Consider the following 19,956-nt stretch of genomic DNA (forward strand, 5'->3'; position numbering starts at 1 on the left):
GTCATTTTTTACGAGAGGCAGGAGCTCAGGGAGGGTCGACAGCCTTACGTAAACAGGGTTTCTGGCCAACACCCTTTTATCTCGGGTTTTTTGGGCAGTTCCTTGTCACTTCCGCTCTCTTCATCACAGATCTATTTTTTTGTTTGTTTTTTTTTTGGGGGGGGACAGGATTTCTCTGTGCAGCCATGGCTGTCCTGGAACCCTCTCTGTAGACCAGGCTGGCCTTAAATTCAGAGATCCGCCTGCCTCTGGCCCCGAGTGCCGGGACTAGAGGCGTGCGCCACCACCGGCCTGCCCAGATCTACTCTAACGTGAGGCACCAACCCAGGGTGCAGAGCGTGTGTGACGCGCCTATGATGTGTTCCGGGGTCTGAAGGGCGGGCGTAATTGGCGCCTTTCGGCAGCCGTAGCCCCCAAGCCACACCCTTCGGCTCGCGCCCTCCTCAGCGCGCATGTCCGATGCGCCTCCCCCTCCCCCTCTAGTCAGCAACGGGCCGTGAGGCGGCGGCGAAGGGGGCGGAGGAGGAGCGCGGCTGGACGCGGCTCGGCTCTGCGCGTACACGGGGCCGTGGGGTTCTTTCGCGCCGACTGTAGTCGCAGCTGCATCAGGAGCCGCAGCAGCAGGTTTGTGTGAAGGACTTTCCGGGCGCGGAACCACCAGCCCCGGGGGCACGGGAGGTAACTGGGGCCTGGCGAGGGCGGAGGAACCACGGCCTTGCTTAACAAAGAATCGGCGGAACCTCGGGACTCGGGCGGCTGCGGGGGTCCGGGGAGAGACAGGTGCGCTGTCTGGAGCCCCGAGGGAGGCCCTCCCGAGCTGCGTTGCCTTCCCACGGCTCCGCTTCTCGCGCGTCTGAACGGGGCCCACTTGGCGGCTTTCCGGAGGCGGTGCCTGCTGGGCTACAGGAAGGGATTTTCAGGGTGCTGGGCTGCGGGCCGTGCGAGCCAGTGTGGGGATGTGGATCCCTGCAGGTAGATAGCTGTTGAACTTCCCGGCCCACAAATGAGGAGGGGGGGGGTTCTCGGTAGCGGAAGTTGACATAGAAGGCTGTAAAGAAGTCATTGATCTTGGTGAAACCTTGAGTAGGTCATGATTAGCATCACCATAGTTACAAACTTTTTGCGGCCTACCTGATGTGAGTAACAAATATATATATGGATTGCAAGCACGTACCAGAAATGTAAGGAAAAAATTATACTAGTCAAGAGTTTGGAGGCACATGTGATCTTTTCTGTCATTTTAGCGTTGCTCTCTTGGCCCCTACTCCTTTAGGCTGTCGTTCCGTTTCCTGTGACTTCCGTACGGTTTTTGTTTTTGTTCCTTCTTTTTGCAAATGATATTTCTCTGTTATCTCGTACATGCTTCCTGAATGGCAGGGACTATGTCTTAATTTGCTTAAACCTTGGTAGAGCCCAATCCTGTTATGGGTGAAAATATTTTGCTTTACTTAGAAGAATTACATGGCCTGATGTGATGCATTTTTTTAAAAAAAATAACTGTTTTCTCTGTGACTGTTCGCTCTTGCATTGACCACTGTCCTCGTGAAATTTTCTTTAAATACATTTTTACACGTATTTATTTGTGTGTGTACCGTAAGTGCCCTCCTGTAGAGGTCAGAGGTCAGCCTGTGGGGGTCGGGTTTTTTCCTTTTCCTTGAGGATGGAACTCAGATTAGGCTTGGTGTCAGGCACTTTTACCCACCAACCATTTCACCTGTCCCCTCATGAAACTTTCTAATGAGGAATAAGAGACAAAGTTATGTTGCAGTGTATGTTACAGAATAATCTGTACCTGCAAAAGAGGCTTGTGAGGAACTGCAGTTTGCTCTAGAGTGATCAGGGAAGCCCATTCAGGCACACTAATGATATTTAAGCAGGCTAGAAAATGGTGAGGGTGTCTACCCATGGCCTTAAAAGAGGACAAAGCTGGTCCTGTTAAAGGAACAGTGTGTTTGTAACATTTAGCAAATGAGGGAATTATAGGAGATAAGGCCAGCAAAAAAGAGAGGAAAACATAACAACCAGGGCCTTGTAGACTATTTTGTAGGTTACACCTTCACTGTACGAAATAAGGGCTGCCCAAGCAGAGGTGTGATACATTTTGACTTAACGTTTATAATACAATTCATTCACTGTAATTTTAGATTGTGATAATATAATTTGAGTCATGGGGGAATACACTTCAAATTGTTTCTATCAGTTTCATACTTGTAGGTTGTTCTTAGTTTCACTAAAACTGATAGAAAAGGAGTGCTTCTAAAATAACTCTTCACCCAACACATTTTTCTAGGTTTGGAATGTGATGAAATTGGTGGGATATTTTTTTTTTTGTATATCTTTTCATTAAATTAAAGAAGGTGACAAAATTAGAATATAGCTGTTTACTACTGTTACAATTTCTCATTAAACCATTAAAAGAACTGGCTAAATAGTGTATAAGATGTTCTCAAAACAAATCATTAGGTAAAGTAGATACCAAACTGTTATTGTATCTCTGTTATGAAACTCATTCCACTTTCTGCTCAGTGGTCTTGATATCTTGAATGCTGTCTAACACTTAAATGTGAATCTGATATTGTCAGTTTACCAATGGAGAGATTGGTTTCTAGAGGTAAACATGACTGTAGATTTATGTTGAGCACCATATTACCATGTTGCTTCATTAAGTGTAAATTACTTTGTTTTTTATTTATTGAATTTGGGACAGAGTCTCACTCTTTAGACCATGTTGGTCTAGAACTCACTACACAGCCCAGTCTTTAACTCACAGGATCCTCCCTGTCCGCCTCTTTAGTGCTGAATTTATAGCATGGGTCACCACATTTTTCCCCATTAACTCAGTTTTTTACTTCAAGTTTTAAGGTATGTTATACTCTCATTATTTTGCAAATGGAAAATCTAGATCCCAGAGAGCTAAATAACATCTTTGAGAGTCCTGTTACTAGTGTCACAACTAGATTTTGAATATAGCCAGCTGGTGTTACTTCACAATTGTTACGATTTCTTATTAAACCATCACATTTTAGTATCCAAACACCAAGTAAGACTTTATTATTTTCACTTATCTTCCTCATTCAAGATGTAGCTCCTCCTTAGGCTTGCATGTTAAGCCTAAGTAATGAGTGTTTGCTCTCAAAAAACCTAAGAGATATTCCAAATGTATAGTGTTTAAGAAATAACACAATAAGTGTCGGGTGTTTAAAGACCAAAGGAGTGTGACAGAAATGTCACTTTTTAGAGAAATCATAATTATGTTGATAGTCTAGAATTGGTTTTTAAGTGAGCTGTATAAGTAGAAAGGACCTTGGTAGGTCAATAACAGATTTAGTGGGTAGCAATCTGAGTAGAGGCAAGATCTCCACCAAACTGCTTGATTTCCTTTGGAAAGGAACAGCCCCTTGGAGAAGCCCTAAGTGTTTAAAGTCATTCGTTGCCACGATGTAATGCCTGGTTCTAGTCTAACTGTAGAAAGCCACCAAATTGAAGGGAATGGCAGGAGCATAATTGTTATTTGGAATGTATGAGGCCAAGATCAAAAAAGGGTTTTTTCCCTAAGTATCAGCCAAAGAGAGGTGCATTGGTTACATAGTATTAACACACAATGATATTCTGCCAAAGGAAGTAAAAATTCATTTTGTTTTCAGTTTGGTCTCATTCTTCATTTTATATTTTCCTACATAAAAATCACTTTGTTGTATATTATGGAATATTTGCTAGTTGTAGATACAGCCTCTAGATGTATATCACATAATTTTTCCAGTACAACATTTTTGAAACAGAGTTTGGGAACTATTGCCCTGTTAAATGGCATTTACCCTCAATGCGTCCTCTGACTTTTGTCTGTAATAGCTTTCTTTTTAACCCCCTTGCTTTCATTTCATAGTATTTTTACTGTCTGAAATTGAATGGTTTTATTTTTTCATCTCTCAGGAACCACATTGAATTCCCTAAGATATTTTTGATTCTATGACTATATCCTCTGAGCCTAAAAAATTTGCCTGACACAAAATAAGCACTCCATATATTTTGCTATAGTGACCACTCTAATAGTGGTATGGGGGTTTGATACAATGGTATCAGACTTGTTACAGAGTGCAATAGTGGAGGTAAAAATAGAAAGAAAGGCAAAGCACAGATCAGAAGGTGGTCAGTGGTCGGTATGAAGCAGTGGATGCTGTTACTAAGGTTTAGCTTGAGTTGATTCTGCTACATGGGTTAATTCTTTCAAATCAAACGTTTTAGTTTTTAAAAGGATTTTCCTCCCAGTGCTTGGGATGGAATCTAGGGCCTCACATATGCTAGACAAGTGCCACACCACTTGCCTAGAATCATGACCCACCCCTCCCTAAGACAAGGTTTCTTTGTGTAGCTTTGGAGCCTGTCCTGGACCTTGCTTTATAGACCAGGCTGGCCTCAAACTCACAAAGATCCATCTGCCTTTGCCTCCCAAATAATATTCTGTTGTATGTATATGTGTAACATTTTGTTTAACCATTCATCTGTCAGTGAACACTTGGTAGCTGCTGCAACCTTTAACCTGTTGCTATTAATGTTGCTGTGAACTTGAGTGAAATTTGCTTTCATTTTTTGGGGGGTGGGTGGGTATATATATATATATATATATATATATATATATATATATATATATATATATATCCTGAAGTGGAATTGCTGAATTATATGTCAATTCTATCTTTTTTTTTTTTTTTTTTTTTTTTTTTTTTTTTTTTTTTTTCTTTTTCTTTGAGACAGGGTTTCTCTGTGGTTTTGGAAGCTGTCCTGCAATTAGTTCTTTTAGACCAGGCTGGTATAGAACTCACAGAGATCCACCTGTCTCTGCCTCCCGAGTGCTGGGATTAAAGGCGTGTACCACCAGTGCCCGGCTCTATCTTGTAATTAACAAAAAACAAAAACATTTATTGACAGAATTCTAACTAAAATAAATGTTCAGTTGATTTTCCTCCCTAATCCTGGCATAGATTTGTTGTTTGTTGTGGTGGCATACATTTATATGAAGCTAAAAGTAAAATTTAAAAATATGTGTATTTATTGTGTTCAGAAGACAATTTGGAGGAGTTGGTTCTCTTTTCACTGTGTAGATCTCAAGGATTGGACTCAGATCTTCAGATTCGGCAAGTACTCTTAGCCAGCCACTGGGCTATCTTGTTGGCCTTTCTAGATCTTTTTGAAGAAAACCACTTAATGTCAGTTACTAAACTATTTTACATTCTACCAGCAATATGCAAAGGTTCATTTCCCTACATCTCTGCTAACGTTCACTCTACCAGAGAGTTCTATCCTCAATCCCTAGACTTTTAAATGATTCAACTTTTGTTGACAGTGTAATAACCTGAATATGCCTTTCTTGATCAGACCTGTTGAGGGTGTGGTAGAGTTGCCTTTCAGCCTTAATGTTCCACAGTGAATACAACAGATTGTCCTCTGTATTCCTCATGACAGCTTTGTAGGGGATTGATAGCATAATGACTAAGCTTGTTTCCCTTGAGCACTTTTCTAAGGGTACTTATGTTGCTTCTGGACTGGTATTGTCTTGGGGGGCAACCAGAAGGTAGATGATGTACTGATCAATTTTACTTATTTTGTGGCTTTAAGCATCTTTCAGTATTGCTTTGGCCTTTAAAGTTTTGCTTTGGCAAGAGCAAGGGGTTTCTTTGCTTTCAAGGATTTTTTTTTTTCTCCAGGAGATCGATGGGTGGGTCGAGACAAGATCTCTATGTACTCTTAACTAGCCTAGAACTCAAGAGATCCCATGGGCCACAACACCTAGCTAAGGATATCTTAAAAAGCTGTTTTCTGAGGGATTTGTTTGTTTAAGGCATTGTGAAATAGCCCACTGGTTTTTAATAGTTGCCATCCTAATTGATATAAAATCGTGTGGTTGGTTTTGATTTATGATTCTTTCATATAGGGAGTTTTGAGATAGTATCTTTGCTGTGTATCATAAACTGGTCTTGTACTTGAGATTTTCGTACTTCAGCCTCTTGAGTATTGACAATGTGTAACGAGTATGGGTTTTTCCGCCTGCTGCTGCCGGTCTTGTCCTGCCGCCGCGCCCGCCCCAAATAATACACAGAGACTCTGTATTTGATACAATGCTGTTGGCCCGGTTACTTGTTTCTTATCGGCTAGCTCTGCCTTAATTATTAACCCATTTCTGCTGATCTATGTATTTTCACATGGCCTTCTCTTACCGGGGAGGCGGCTGGCGTCCAGCTCTCTCCAGACTCTCCATCTTGACTCCTCCTCCCTACTTCCTATTTCCTCCTTGTCTCCTAGTTCCTCCTATCTTCCTTTCCTATTGGCCAACAATGCTTTATTTATTAACTAGTATGAGAAACATATACAGAATGACATCTCCCATCAACAATGCCCATGTGCTCCACCTTGCCTGGCTTTTCTTTTCATGTGGTTTACTGACCAGTTTAGAGAAGTCTGTCTTCCTCCCTTTCTCTCTCTCTCTCTCTTCCCCTTCTCTCTCTCTCTGGGGAGGGGTTAATTTTGTTGTTGTTGCTGTTTGAGATAGGGTTTCTCTATGTAACAGCCTTGGCTGTCCTGAAACTTGCACTATAGACCAGGTTGGCGTGGAACTCACAAATATCCACCTTACCTTGTTGTTTTTATTTTTTGAAGCAAGGTTTCTCCTATAGCTACCCTGGCTATCCCGGAACTCACTCTGTAGACCAGGCTGGCCTCTAATTCACAGAGACCCACCTGCCTCTGCCTTCCAAGTGCTGGGATTAAAATCACGTGCCACCTATGCCTGGCTTCCCTTTACCTATTTTTGTTTGTTTAAAGATTATTATGTATACAGTGTTGTGCCTGAATGTATGCCTGCCTGCCAGAGAGGGCACCAGATCTCATTAAAGATAGTTGTGAGCCATCATGTACGTAGTTGCTGTGAATTGAACTCAGGACTTCTGGAAGAGCAGCCAGTTCTCTTAACCTCTGAGCCATCTCTCCAGTGCCGCCCCCCCCACACACCTATTTTTAAAACTGGATTTGTCGTTAAGTTTGTTTTTTGTGAAGTTTGCCTGAGTATAGGAAGCCATACATATGTGCTCTGAAGCTTCAGAATGGTTTCATCATCTTTTCTGTCATCAACTTGAGAAGTGCTTGTGGAGGCAGGGGTGAGGTTTCAAAGCTATTTGGTACACATCTTCTAGCTTGGTGGGAAGAATAGTGTAGCAGACTGATTATTATAAACCAAGGAAAGGTATGTGTACATGTGCATGTTTGTGCATACATGCTACGAGAGGGTGCTTACGTTTTGAACAAACTCACAAATGGCAGTGCTATGGTTAGTTTTTAATATCCTTATCATTTTGAATTGGTTAACCAGTGGTGGGTGGCTTTTCAAACTGCTAGAAAATACAAATTATTATTATTATTATTGTGGGGGGTTGAGACAAGGTTTATTTGTGTAGCCCTAGCTGTGCTGGAACTCACTCTGTAAACCAGGTAGGCCTCAAACTCACAGAGATCCTCCTGCCTCTGCCTCTCAAGTGCTGGAATTAAAGGCGTGCACCACCACCCTGCTCATCTTTTTTGTTTATACGATGAAATAAAACTTAAGGCATTATGAACTTGCCCTTGTTATCGTTGTTAATATTCTCCATTCCTCAGATCTCTGTATAAGCATCTTTTCTTCTGCCCGTTCCTAAATATTGACACACCCTAGATTTATATTGCCTCTTCTCACTGTGCCTTCCTTCTACTACCTTATCTATATCAGTATTCTCAAATACAAATTTGTTAATCAGATACTTAGCTCTGCAGTTACTCCCTTTGGCCATCTCCCCTTTGCTTTCCCACAGATTTGGAACTAATCTTGCCTATTTTCCAAAGTTCATTACTCTTGAGTTTTGCATGTCTTATTAACGATATTACAATTCTTTACCCAATCTTTAAAGCCTCCCAAGCTGTTCTCATCACTCTTTGACCATGCTATCCTGTTGATTATTTCTCGTGGGTACCTAAATAAACGGTTCCCATCCACTGCTTTTCTTCTACTTCCTTAATTACTTTAAGATTCTCTTATTTGGTACCAAAGCCATCAAAATATAATGACATATATATGAAGATGCAATGATGAAATATATTGTTTTCAAACTTTTTTTTTTCTGCTGTTTTTTCATGCAGTCATTTTTCGTTTTCTGTTTGGTTTTTCCAGAGGGTCTCTTTGTGGCCCTGGCTGTTCTGGAACTCTATAGACCAGGCTGGCCTTGAACTCATCGATGTGCCTGCCTCTGCCTTCCAAGTGCTAGGATTAAATGTGCGTGCCACACTGCCTGGTTCATGCAGTCTTTCTGAAACACTGACCTGAAACATGTTCCATTTTGTTTAGAATTAATGATCATTTTAGCGGGAAAAAAAATAATTTCTGTCCTATGTTCTTAGCATACTAAGTAAGCTAAGCTGGCATATTTTCTATTTTAAGTATTATAAATCACGAATGGGATAACACTTGAGTTCTTCCAAGTTCTCTATGAATTTGGACTTCTGTTATTTGAATTGAAATTTTCTTCTTTCTGCTTTTAAGATCGGCTTTGCTGGCTGGTCTCAAGGTTATTTCTGCCTGGCCTCTGGAATGCTGGCATTGTAGACATGCTCTACGTGTTCTAAAATGATATTCCTTCTGTGCTTCTATGATTTAATGCTACTTCAGATTTCAAAACTTAATGTCATCTCCAGGAAAACTTTTGAACCTTTAACTTCTAATCGACTCAGGAATCCCTCTCTGACCACCAACAAACTTAGTGTACTTCCTTTGTTATAAGACATTATGTTTTATTTAGTTTCGATTTGCATTACTGAGATTGAACCCAGGATCTCATGCACATTAGGCATGTGCTCTATCCTACCACTGAGCAGATGCTCAGAATCAAAATACACTTGCTTCCTCAGCAGGCTTTCAGTCTTTTCAGCATCCTTCCTCTTCCTGGTTTCTGATTTCATTGGCTCATGAATATATGCTATATACTGCCACAGCATCCATAGTTTTGGGGTTGACCTGAGTGGGGCAACAGGGAATGAAGAAATGACAGACACACAAACAGGAAAGCTGAGATCAGGTGGGCCATGCACTCCCATGGAGGTGTACTAACAGCTGGGAACTCAGTGGGTTTATTATACACTGCTGAAATAAGGCTGGCAGTTAACTTATTTCTGCAGGGGATCTCTGCATCAGGAGGGCAGTCTCAGGCCTTCATTACCAGTAATCTAGGATGGAGCTGTGGTTGATACTTTCTGCTCACACTATTTGGGGAGCTTGCCAAAAATGACGAGGGAAGGAAGGCCTTTCCATTTCCATGGCTGAAGTTTTGTGGTACTGACATGGCCATGCTCATGTCAACAATACACATTTACTCAAGACTTCATCTTGTTGATTAGACTACTTTAAAAGTATTAACACTGGAACTAGCTAGAGAGATGGCTCAGTAGTTAAGAGCAGTGCTTGTTCTTCCAGAACACTTGAATTTGATTTCCAGCATCCACATGGTACCTCACAACCATTTATACATCCAGTTCCAGAAAATCTTGACACCTTCTACTGGCTTTTCTGGCAACAGGTATGCATATATGTATGAGTAGTTTTTTTCCCTGCTGGTCTGAACCTACTGCTGTGCCAGCCCCAAATAACACACAGAGACGCTGTATTAGATATAATTCTGTTGGCTAGTTACTTGTTTCTTATCTCCTGGCTCTGTCTTAATTATTAACCCATTTCTATTAATCTAAGTACTTCCATGTGGTCTTATCTTAACAGAGAGGGGCCGGCGTTCTACTGTCCTCTTTTGGATCTCCTCCCTACTACTTCCTCTCTTCTCCTTGTCTCCTAGTCCCGCCTATCTTGCTTTCCTATTGGCCAACAGTGCTTTATTCATTAACCAATAAGAGAAACATATTTACAGAATGACATCTTCCATCACATATATGCAAAATTACCACAGACAATAAAGATAATAATTTTTAAAATATCAGTCAGGCATACACACCTTTAATCCCCATTACTCAAGGCAGAGGCAGGTGGATGTCTTTAAGTTCAAGGACAAATTGGCTTACATAGTTCCAGGACAGCCAGAGCTATGTAAACAGACCCTATCTCAAATAAATAAATAAAATAAACATTTATTTTTGCTTTGCTTGTATTTAATTTTATTTTATATTTATTGATGTTTTGCCTGCATATATGTCTACAGGGGTGTCAGGTCTCCTGCAGTTGGAGATACAGACAGTTAAGATGCTGTGTAGATGCTGGGAATTGAACTAGGTCTTCTGAAAGAGCAGCCAGTGCTCTAAACCTCTGAGCCATCTCTCTGGCCCTTACTTGTATTTCTTTGGGGGAGGGGCAGTCAGGGGTTTGCTTTTTCAAGACAGGGTTTCTCTGTGTAGCTTTAGAGCCTGCCCTGGAACTCATTTTGTAGACCAGGCTGGCCTCAAAGTCCACAGAGATCCGCCTACCTATGCTCCTCAAATGCTGGGATTAAAGGTGTGCACCACCATCTACTGGCTCCTTGCTTGTATTTCTTACATGAAACTTCATCTTGCTAAAATTACCTTGACTTCCTAATTGAAGGAACCCCCTTATGAAATATTTGACCTTAGGCGCATATAGAACTCACTGTGCCATGATACTTCTACCTTGGCTTTCCCAATGCTGGGATTACTGTGAGCTGACATGTTGCTTGAAATTTATGGAGCTGGGTAGTGATAACTCACACCTTAATCCCAGCATGTGGTTGTCAGAGGCAGATAGATCTCTGAGTTACTCAGAGAAACAAAGAAGAACACAAAAAGAAAAAAAAAAAAAAAAAGGAAGAAAGAAATTTGTGAAAGATGGAATGGCCAAAATTGAGGAAAAACAATCCCTTTGTGGAGGTAAACATGATTTAAGGTTAACAATAGACATCTCAAATAGTCCACAAGCCAGTTAAACTAAATGTTACATGGTAGTTCAGACACCTTAAAGGTGATATATATAAGGGACATAGTGCCAGGAAAATGCAGAGTCTGTTGTTCCTTATCTCTTCAAACATGTTAAACATAAAAAGTATTTTGTTCAACTCCATATTGGCTGCAAAGCCTATTATAAATATTTGATACTTCCTATTAATAGTAAACAACAAAGCAGGGGGGAAACTGCTGTTGGCATTTTAATAGCCTTCTAAATATGTGTATATAACATATGCTTTTACATAAATAGAATCACACCACCCACTTTAGTGCCCGCATGTAACTCAGTGTGTAATAGACATGTCTATAAATGTAAGTAAATCATTTCTTAAAGTCTTAGAATGTGTGCTTCTCTGGCTAAGCAGTTACATTTTAAAAATTATTCTAAGAAAGAGAATTTACAAAGATACATTATGAACCAACAGTAGATATATTTACTACCATTGATTGACATAAGATATCAGGTAAAGAGTTAGTAACAATATGTTGTTTCTAGTTTTCTTAAATTTTTTGTATCTGTACACACATGCATGGAAATTGATAGAAGACATAACAGTGCTATATTTAGGAAAGGAAATTTCGGTAGTGGCATTTTTGCTGTGTGTGTGTGTGTGTGTGTGTGTATGTGTTGAGCTTTTTGAGACAGTCTTACTATGTAATGCTGCCTGACCTAGCTGCTCTTGAACTTACAAAGATCCACCTGTTACATCCTCCTGGGTACTGGGGTTAAAGACGAATGCCACTATGCCCAGTAGTTTAAACATCTGTTCCTTTTTGCTGACTGGTTTATTTGCTTGTTTTTGTTTTCCTCAAAAACTTGGGCAAATTATGTTGTTTTTAAAGGGTTTTGGAGCCAAGACAAAAAAAAAAAAAAAATACCGAGGGCTTTTCATTGTATACTTTTTAAGACTAGGCTGGCTTTATACACACAGAGATCTGCCTGCCTCTGCCTCCCAAGTGCTGGGATCAAAGGTGTACACCACCACCACCAGCCATTGTAATCCTTAACCATAGAATACTTAGAGCAGCTTGTTTCTTGCTGAATGGGGTTCTAATGGGCAACCGTTGAATAAATATATGGGTTTTTTGTTTTGTTTCCGAGACAGGGTTTCTCTGTGGCTTTGGAGGCTGTCCTGGAAATGTATGGTTTTTTAAAGATGTTTCTTCTTCAGAGACATGTGTAGGTAGTAGCTTGTCTTTGAAGTTCAATTCTTTGATTCTTGTGGGTTTTATTACCAGGGGAATCATTTCTAGTTTTAGGTTGTGATAGCTTTTTCTTTTTTCAGCCAAGCAGTGTGTTACTGTGTGCTAAAACTAGTCTCTGGGACTGGCCATGTGGCTCAAACTGGCCTAAAACTCCCAAGCCTTCCTTCTACCTTAGCCTCCTGAGTGCTGAGATGACAGATATCCACAACAGATGCCCAGATTAGTCTTTTTAGTGGCATTTTAGCCTTTGTTATATTAAACATTACAATTGTGAATCTTGGTTTATTTATGTTTTCTTTTTATAGCTATTTTATGGTACCATGTATGTTCTTAAGAATAAATATTAAAGCCAAGTGTGGTGGCACGCGCCTTTAATCTATGACACTCAACAGGCAGAGATTACAAGAGAGGAGTGGAGGAAGCAAAGTCAATAAGCAGTCCCACCAAATTTAAATTTGTAGGTAGACATTGAAAATGACATGAAGGTTAATGAGGCTGTTTACAAAGTAATGTTAATATGTGTGTGTCTTGTTCCTAACATCAGTCCTTGGCATCATGAACTGGAATAAAGGTGGCCCTGGAACTAAGCGGGGATTTGGCTTTGGAGGTTTTGCCATCAGTGCTGGGAAAAAGGAGGAAGCCAAGCTGCCACAGCAGTCCCACAGTGCCTTTGGGGCAGCCAGCTCTTCTTCTGGATTTGGAAAGTCTGCTCCACCACAGCTTCCTTCTTTTTACAAGATTGGATCTAAACGGGCCAACTTTGATGAAGAAAATGCGTAAGTGATGATTCTCAGCAATTTAACTGATGTGAATTATTGATTCCTTCAGCAGAAATTGAAGCAAAGAAATACTGTTTCCCAAATAATAGTAATAACTTCCGGGATTGGGGTTCTTCCTTTCCCAACCCCATACTTGCTGAATTCCTTACTTTATTGTCAAATTTGCTTACTTTAAGGAATACAGTATTTGTATGTTTGCTTGTATCATTGTTCCATGAATGATGTTTTCTTCCTGGTTAGTGTTCTAATCTCTAGGTAACACAGTGAACACATAATTTTGGTGTTTGAGTCAGCTGAAGCTTAAAACATGCTTATTATTGTTTGGTTTTTACACTTTTTACTCTTGGCTTTTTGCTCTTTGTGGGGGGGGCACCACCCAACTCTAATAAACCACACACAGAGGCTTATTACTTATACATGCCCAGCTTTTCTTAAATTATCCCCAGCTACCTTTTGCCTCTGGGCTTTTCATTTTCTTCTGTAATGTTACTTGCACTCTTACTCAGCTGGTTGGGTGGCTGGTCCTGGATGTCCTCTCCTTGTCCTCTGTTTCTTTCTCCCGTTTTCAGATTTCTGCTGCTATTCTATGAGCCCTGCCTAACCTTTCTCTTGCCTCACTATTAGCTGTTTTCAGCTCTTTATTAGACCATCAGGCAAAGTAACACAGTTTCACAGTTAAACAATGCAGCATATCTTTGTTTGCATCGTTAAAACAAATGTTCTATATCGTAAACAAATATAACACCTTAAAGTAATATTCCACAACACGTAATTTCTGTGGAGTTTGGTGGACTTGCTTCAAACCCAGCTGAGAAGTCTCTTTAATAGTATAATATACCACAATGAAAGTTTGGGTTATATGAAGTTTCAGTCTCTAATTTAGTCACTTTACTAGTCTTTGTTTTAATTTTCAGGTATTTTGAAGATGAAGAAGAAGACTCCAGTAATGTGGATTTACCTTACATTCCTGCTGAAAACTCACCTACCCGCCAGCAGTTCCATTCCAAGCCTGCAGATTCTGACAGTGATGATGATCCCTTAGAGGCATTCATGGCTGAAGTGGAGGCAAGTATCAGCTCTATTTCATTAAAATATTGAGCAAATTGAAATAGTTAACAGAAGCCAGGCAGTAGTGTGGTAGTGGTGTACGCCTTTAATCCCAGCACATGGGAGGCAAAGGCAGACGGATCTCTGTGAGTTCAAGACCAGCCTGGTCTACAAGAGCTAGTTCCTGGACACCCTCCAAAACCACAGAGAAATCCTGTCTCGAAAACAAAAAAAAGAAAAAGTTAACAGATGTTCATAATTTTTTTGTTTTGGCTTTTGTTTTTTTTGCTTTGTTTCAGAGGTAATCAGTAAGTGGCAGGAATAGAAAATTGTAGCATTTAAACATATTTACTCAAATGTTATATTTTGTTTTAATAATCTTAGTATATTCTTAAGTGGAATACTACTGTTTATGTACTCTAGCATTTATTAAATCCATTCTTCATAAGGAAGCTAAACCTAAAGAACTATGCACGCAGAATTAGAAATTCTGTGTTCTGCAGTTTTGTTCTTTCCTGTTTATCAGCATTATTAATATTTATAATGTCTCTATAAATGGAAATCACAACTACCTTTCTAAAATGTCTTAAGGTGTCTTGGTTTTGCATTTTCTCATTTTCTTCCCATCTCTGACATTTTGCTTTCCTGTATGGGAAACTCCAAATATATCAAAGTAGAATAAGGAAATTAACTCCTGTATAAATGGTCAGGCAATGCCGTTCTGACCATACCCGAAGAAAGACAACTTCAATGGTCCCACCACCTAAGGTTTGCAGAGCATGCTTTGTAGTGCCACCAACTTGGCACTAAACCCAACACAGGCCTGTTTTACAGACATTTTATATGTAAATCATATCCTCCGTGTATCCTTTGCCCGTCTTTTGTTTGTTTGTTTGTTTTTGTTGTTTGTTTTGTTTTTTCGAGATAGGATTTCTCTTTGAAGCTTTGGAGCCTGTTCTGGAATTAGCTCTTGTAGACCAAGCTAGTCTTGAACTCACAGAGACCTGCCTGCCTCTGCCTCCCAAGTGCTGGGATTAAAAGGGTACAACACCACCACCTGGCCCTCCTTTGCTCATCTTTTATCAATCATGGAACTGAGTGAGACTTTTGATACCTGTTCTGCAGCATCCACAATTCCATCCTAGCACTGTGACGGCTCATTTCATAAAATGGGATTGTGTACATTTTTCTTATCCTGGCTTCATTCATTTATTGCTAGCTTGTCACCTGTTAGGTATTTGGATTTCTCACTTTTGATTTAAACCAACTTAATTTGTCTAAATAATAGAAATCTCTAGTAGGTAGCTGATCCAGAATTCACCTCTACTCCCTATATTCTTTCCATCTCTGAGTTCTAACATAGAGGTTTTTTTGTTTGTTTTGAGACAGAGTTTTGTTTTTTTTTTTTAATGTAGTCCTTGCTGCTCTGGAGCTCATTTATGTAGACCATACTGGCTTTGAATTCATGGTGATCCTTGTGCCGCTGCCTCCTGAATTCTGGGTTTAAAGCCGTGAACTACATGACTAGCTTTAATTTATGTATTTTGAGAAATTACGAAACCATTGAACACACCAAAACTTTCTGTAATTATTCAGGAAGTGCATGTGTCTTGCAACATAGTAGGTATTGAATAAATATGTTAGTTAAGTAATTCACTTTAAAAACAGAAGATTTGAGTGTTTGAGATGACTTATATGCAATTTTTTTTTCTCATGCTCTTGAGATGGGGACATTTCTTACAGTGTTGTGTATATCTCAGAAAATCTTACTCATCCTTTCCTTTTTTTAAAAAAAATATTTATGTGTTTATGTATTTGAATATATGCTTTGTTTTCATGCACGCCTACACACCAGAAGATGGTAGGATCCCATTATGGATGGTTATAAACCACCATGTGGTTGCTTGGAGTTGAATTCAGGACCTCTGGAAGAGCAGAGTAGCCAGTACTGTTAACCACTGAGCCATCTCTCCAGCCCCATTATTTCTTGATAATCAATCCTAAAGAAGAATTATAAGAAAAATCAGCTCTTGGTTTTGTTGTTGTTTTGAAGAGTGTCGGTGTCTAATACGAGTTCCTAATGTCAAATGCCAACTTCTACAATGTATGAGCTTTTCTAGGACTTGAATTTGATGGTTTATTTTTATATAGTATTCTAAAGAAAGATTTATATAAGCTTAAAGGAATATTTGGAGCTGGAAAGATGACTCAGTAGGTAAGAGCACCTGAGGACCTGGTTTAAACTAGCACCCACATGCAGCTCTAAACTGTATAACTCCAAATCTAGGAAATCTGAAATGCTATTCTGCCCTCTGTGTGTACCAGGCACAAACGGCATATACACTTACAAACATGAAGGCAAAAACATTTGTACACATAATATATAAATAATGATAAATTTTTAAAAAGAATAACCTAGGCCTGGTGATGCATGCTGCTATTCCCAGCATTCAGGAGGAAGAGGCACGTGGATCTCTGAGTTTGAGGCCAGCTTGATCTACAGAATGAGTTCCAGGGCAATCCCTGGCTACACAGAGAATCTCTGTCTTGGAAAATAAAAAAAAAACAAAGAATGTGTTTTGCAAGTGTAGTGATTTACTTCCTATTGTTATGTCATCATTGGTGTTGTGTTCAGTTTATAGCTGTAGCCTTGTCTCTAGCAACTCAGCCCTTGAAAAAATAGTTTTATGTAATGTTTCTTTTAAAAATAATTCCTCTTTGATGAAAATATTTGGACTTTATGATGAAAGGCTTTGGGAAAAAATCCTTTTAGTGTTGATTTCTAAATATATAAAACAAAAGATCAGTTTTGGCAGTGATTTGTCATTGTCATTTTTGAAACTGCCCATGGAAACATAACAACTATACAAGTTTAATTCCACTCCTAAAGATTTTATTTTACTGAATTTTTTAATAGCACATTTTTTAATCTTATTTGTATTTATGATCAGATAATTTTTATCATAGGGGTTTTGTTTTGCTTTGAGAGACAGTCTCTATGTAGCACTGGCTGTCCTGGAACTCATATGTAGACCACATTGGCCTCAAAACTCAGACATCCACCAACCTTTGTCTCCCAAGGGCTGGGATTAAAGATGTATGCCACTATGCCCGGCTTTAAGACTGAATTGTTGGAAAATGTTTAGAAGCATCTTGTCCTCTGCCAGCCTGTATAACTATTCTTATCTATCCTACCTCACCCTCTGATTGAGAAAACGAAATTGCCAGATGTTGGGAGGCAAGATCACTATAGGGTCAGGTATAGTAGCATACATAGCCTAGGATTCCAGCACTTGCAGCACTAGACAAGCTGAAGCAGGAGCATCACTAGGTGGAGGCGAGGCTAGCTTAGGCTACATAGAAAGACCGGGAAAAAAAAGGAGGGGGGAAGAAGTCAATATACACCCCTCTCCCAAAGCTAGACTTAGGGAAAGACTGGTTTGCTCAAAATTAAGAAATTCTGTAGCCAGTTATTTCCTTTTCTAAAAAAATTACCAAAGACTATTGGTAGTGAATTCAACATTTTAAAAAATGTATATGCAGTCTGGCGATGAATATGCATGCCTTTAATCCTAGCACTTGGGAGGCAGAGGCAGGTGGATCTCTGAGTTTGAGGCCAGCCTGGCCTACAAAGCTACACAGAGAAAGACAGCCTGTCTGGAAAAATTTAAAAAAAAAAAAAAAAAGTATATGCATTTTTATGTACATGTATGATATGTGCTACGGTAAAAAGTTGTTAAATCCATATATAGCAAAAGACATTGGGTATTTGTCTTTGAAAAATGTCAAAGCTTCCTGAAATATTACATGAAAATGCATAAGAGACAAAACATGTAAGGAAAGCTATGGGCATGTTTCAGTGTATAAATTGTTCATAATGAAATTTCTCTTTCAGTGTTTTAAATTGATATGATGATTCCACATAGCCTTTTGTTTCATTAGGATCAGGCAGCAAGAGACATGAAGAGACTTGAAGAAAAGGACAAGGAAAGAAAAAATGTAAAGTAAGTTGTTTTCTTCACTCTCACAAAGATTATGTATTCTAAAATATAAAGGAAAGAATATTAAAGTACACAAAGATCTTTATTTGAGATATCTCTATCTTAAGTGTTTCTGTAGATAAGAAGGTAGCAGAGTCTTTGCATTTGTAAAAACTAAAAAAGCATTCTGTTTGGTTTTTAAATAATTATTCAGGAAATGGGAAATATAGTGAGGGAAAGGAAGCATAGTTTCTAAAGTTTGGGTTCATAATTTTGGATTTCATCTCATAATAATATTAAATAGACTAGTGCCTGTGTAATCAGTATTTAGAATTAGTTTTGAGTATATAATAATGCCATATAAAATTAGGAACAAATAAAACCTAATTTCATCTAAAGAAATTATCTTATTCTTCAGCAGCCAAACCCTAAACTTGAATGCTTTATTTTCTGGAAATGAAATAGTTTTCCTTTGCTGAATACACTCCTAAAACCTTTTTGCCAGACATGTTTGGGCCTTTTTCTCTCTTTGTTTGGTTTCTATGCCAAATGGCGAGTCAGCCATCTTTTGGTACTTGCTGTGTATAGATAGCATTCCTCTTGTAGCTGCCCTATGCTGGCAGTGTTGTGCTCAGGTTGTCTTAGTTAGGTAGAAAGGGATCACTGGGAAGTAAGCAATAATACTAGTTTTGACTCTGAAATCATGAGAGAATGCAGTTTTCCTTTCTCTCTCCATCTCCACAGTAACTGATTTTGACTGAAAGCAGATATTCTAGAGCTAGAAGCTGCAGGACAATGAAGTTGTGATATTCTTTCTATTGTATACTAAATAAAGGGTTTTATTCTTTTTTAATATGTAACACTTTACACAACTATGTTATGTTTGTTGTATATATTGATAAAGCTTAGGGTCCTTTGGTACTTGTCTTCGTGAAGAAAGGCTTTTACTTCTTACATCAGTTAGAAACTAATGTTTCTAGGGGTACCCATCATCTCATTGAAAAAGGAGGGAAAGTTTAGCTCATGGAATTAAGGCACACATATTTATTTTGGATCATTTACAGTATGCTTATTGCTTCTTTGTTCTCGTTAGTGTTGAGAGTTCCTAAACTGTTTGGAATTCAACACTAATCTGCTGTAAGTATGGAGCTGGGTATGTGGAACATTTGCAGGGAAGTTTGTTTCTCCGCTTGTTTTTCCAGGGGTATTCGAGATGACATTGAAGAAGAAGATGACCAAGTGAGTTCCTATGCAGTATTTCTATCTTTATTTTTTACCCCACAAAGGCTATACTGGGGACAGGTTAGAGCTTGCCTTCACTGAATGACGTGCTCCTTTTCTACCTCTGTAACCTGTTAGTAAGATATTCACACAGCTTTCCCCCATATTGAAGGTAGAATTTTTGATGAACTGACAAAACAAAACAAATACGAACTTTTATTCAGTGTGGTTTTTTTTTTTTTTTAATCCAAATTTTAAATTTACTGTGATAAACCAGTAGTGTGGTGTGGGGTGTGTTGCTGTCTTTGCCTCTTTGTAGTAGTTGTTTGAGAGCCCTACGTTTTAGATAGATTTGTAACTGTCCATTAGTATTTCCTTTTTCCATTGTTTAGTTGTGAGATGGTGAGACTCAGACCTTTACAGGTTTGTGACCTCTCTGGTCAGTGTCAGCTTCCAATTTGAAGTGGTATAAAGCCAAAGCATGTATTCTCTAGCTCTGGGCAGGGAAGTGAGATGTCCCCACTAACAGGAAGGCTTCTATTAAATAAGCCAAATCATTGTGAAACACTAATTGTCTTACTCATTGATTCTGAGTACTGCTATTGTAAAAGAAATCACTGCTAGTGAAAGTCTATCCTTATGTGATAGGTATTTGTTTATACTGTGCAATCTTATGATATACTGTGTGCCCTGATTACAAAGGTAGAAGTGTGTTTGATTGTCCTTAGATTTGATTATGCTCTTGTGCT

The 19,956-nt window shown here is 39.2% G+C and overlaps 1 protein-coding gene across 2 annotated transcripts in view; it reads left to right on the top strand.

The window, feature by feature from the left end:
- The first annotated feature begins 402 nt into the window (after window positions 1-402).
- Window positions 403-19,956, top strand: part of Ddx42 (DEAD-box helicase 42) — a 37,739-nt gene continuing 18,185 nt past the window's right edge. Inside the window, exons 1-5 of one of the 2 annotated variants that reach the window (XM_051179238.1) lie at window positions 403-624; window positions 12,725-12,956; window positions 13,874-14,024; window positions 17,949-18,010; window positions 19,189-19,225. In XM_051179238.1, the coding sequence (XP_051035195.1) occupies window positions 12,736-12,956; window positions 13,874-14,024; window positions 17,949-18,010; window positions 19,189-19,225 (471 nt within the window). In that variant the 5' untranslated portion in view covers window positions 403-624; window positions 12,725-12,735. Of the gene's footprint in view, window positions 625-12,724; window positions 12,957-13,873; window positions 14,025-17,934; window positions 18,011-19,188; window positions 19,226-19,956 lie in introns of those variants that run through there. The other variant, XM_051179234.1, reaches the window with a different exon arrangement.

This window comes from Phodopus roborovskii, unplaced genomic scaffold, assembly GCF_943737965.1.
Source record: "Phodopus roborovskii unplaced genomic scaffold, PHOROB, whole genome shotgun sequence".
In the NCBI taxonomy this organism is placed as follows: domain Eukaryota; kingdom Metazoa; phylum Chordata; class Mammalia; order Rodentia; family Cricetidae; genus Phodopus; species Phodopus roborovskii.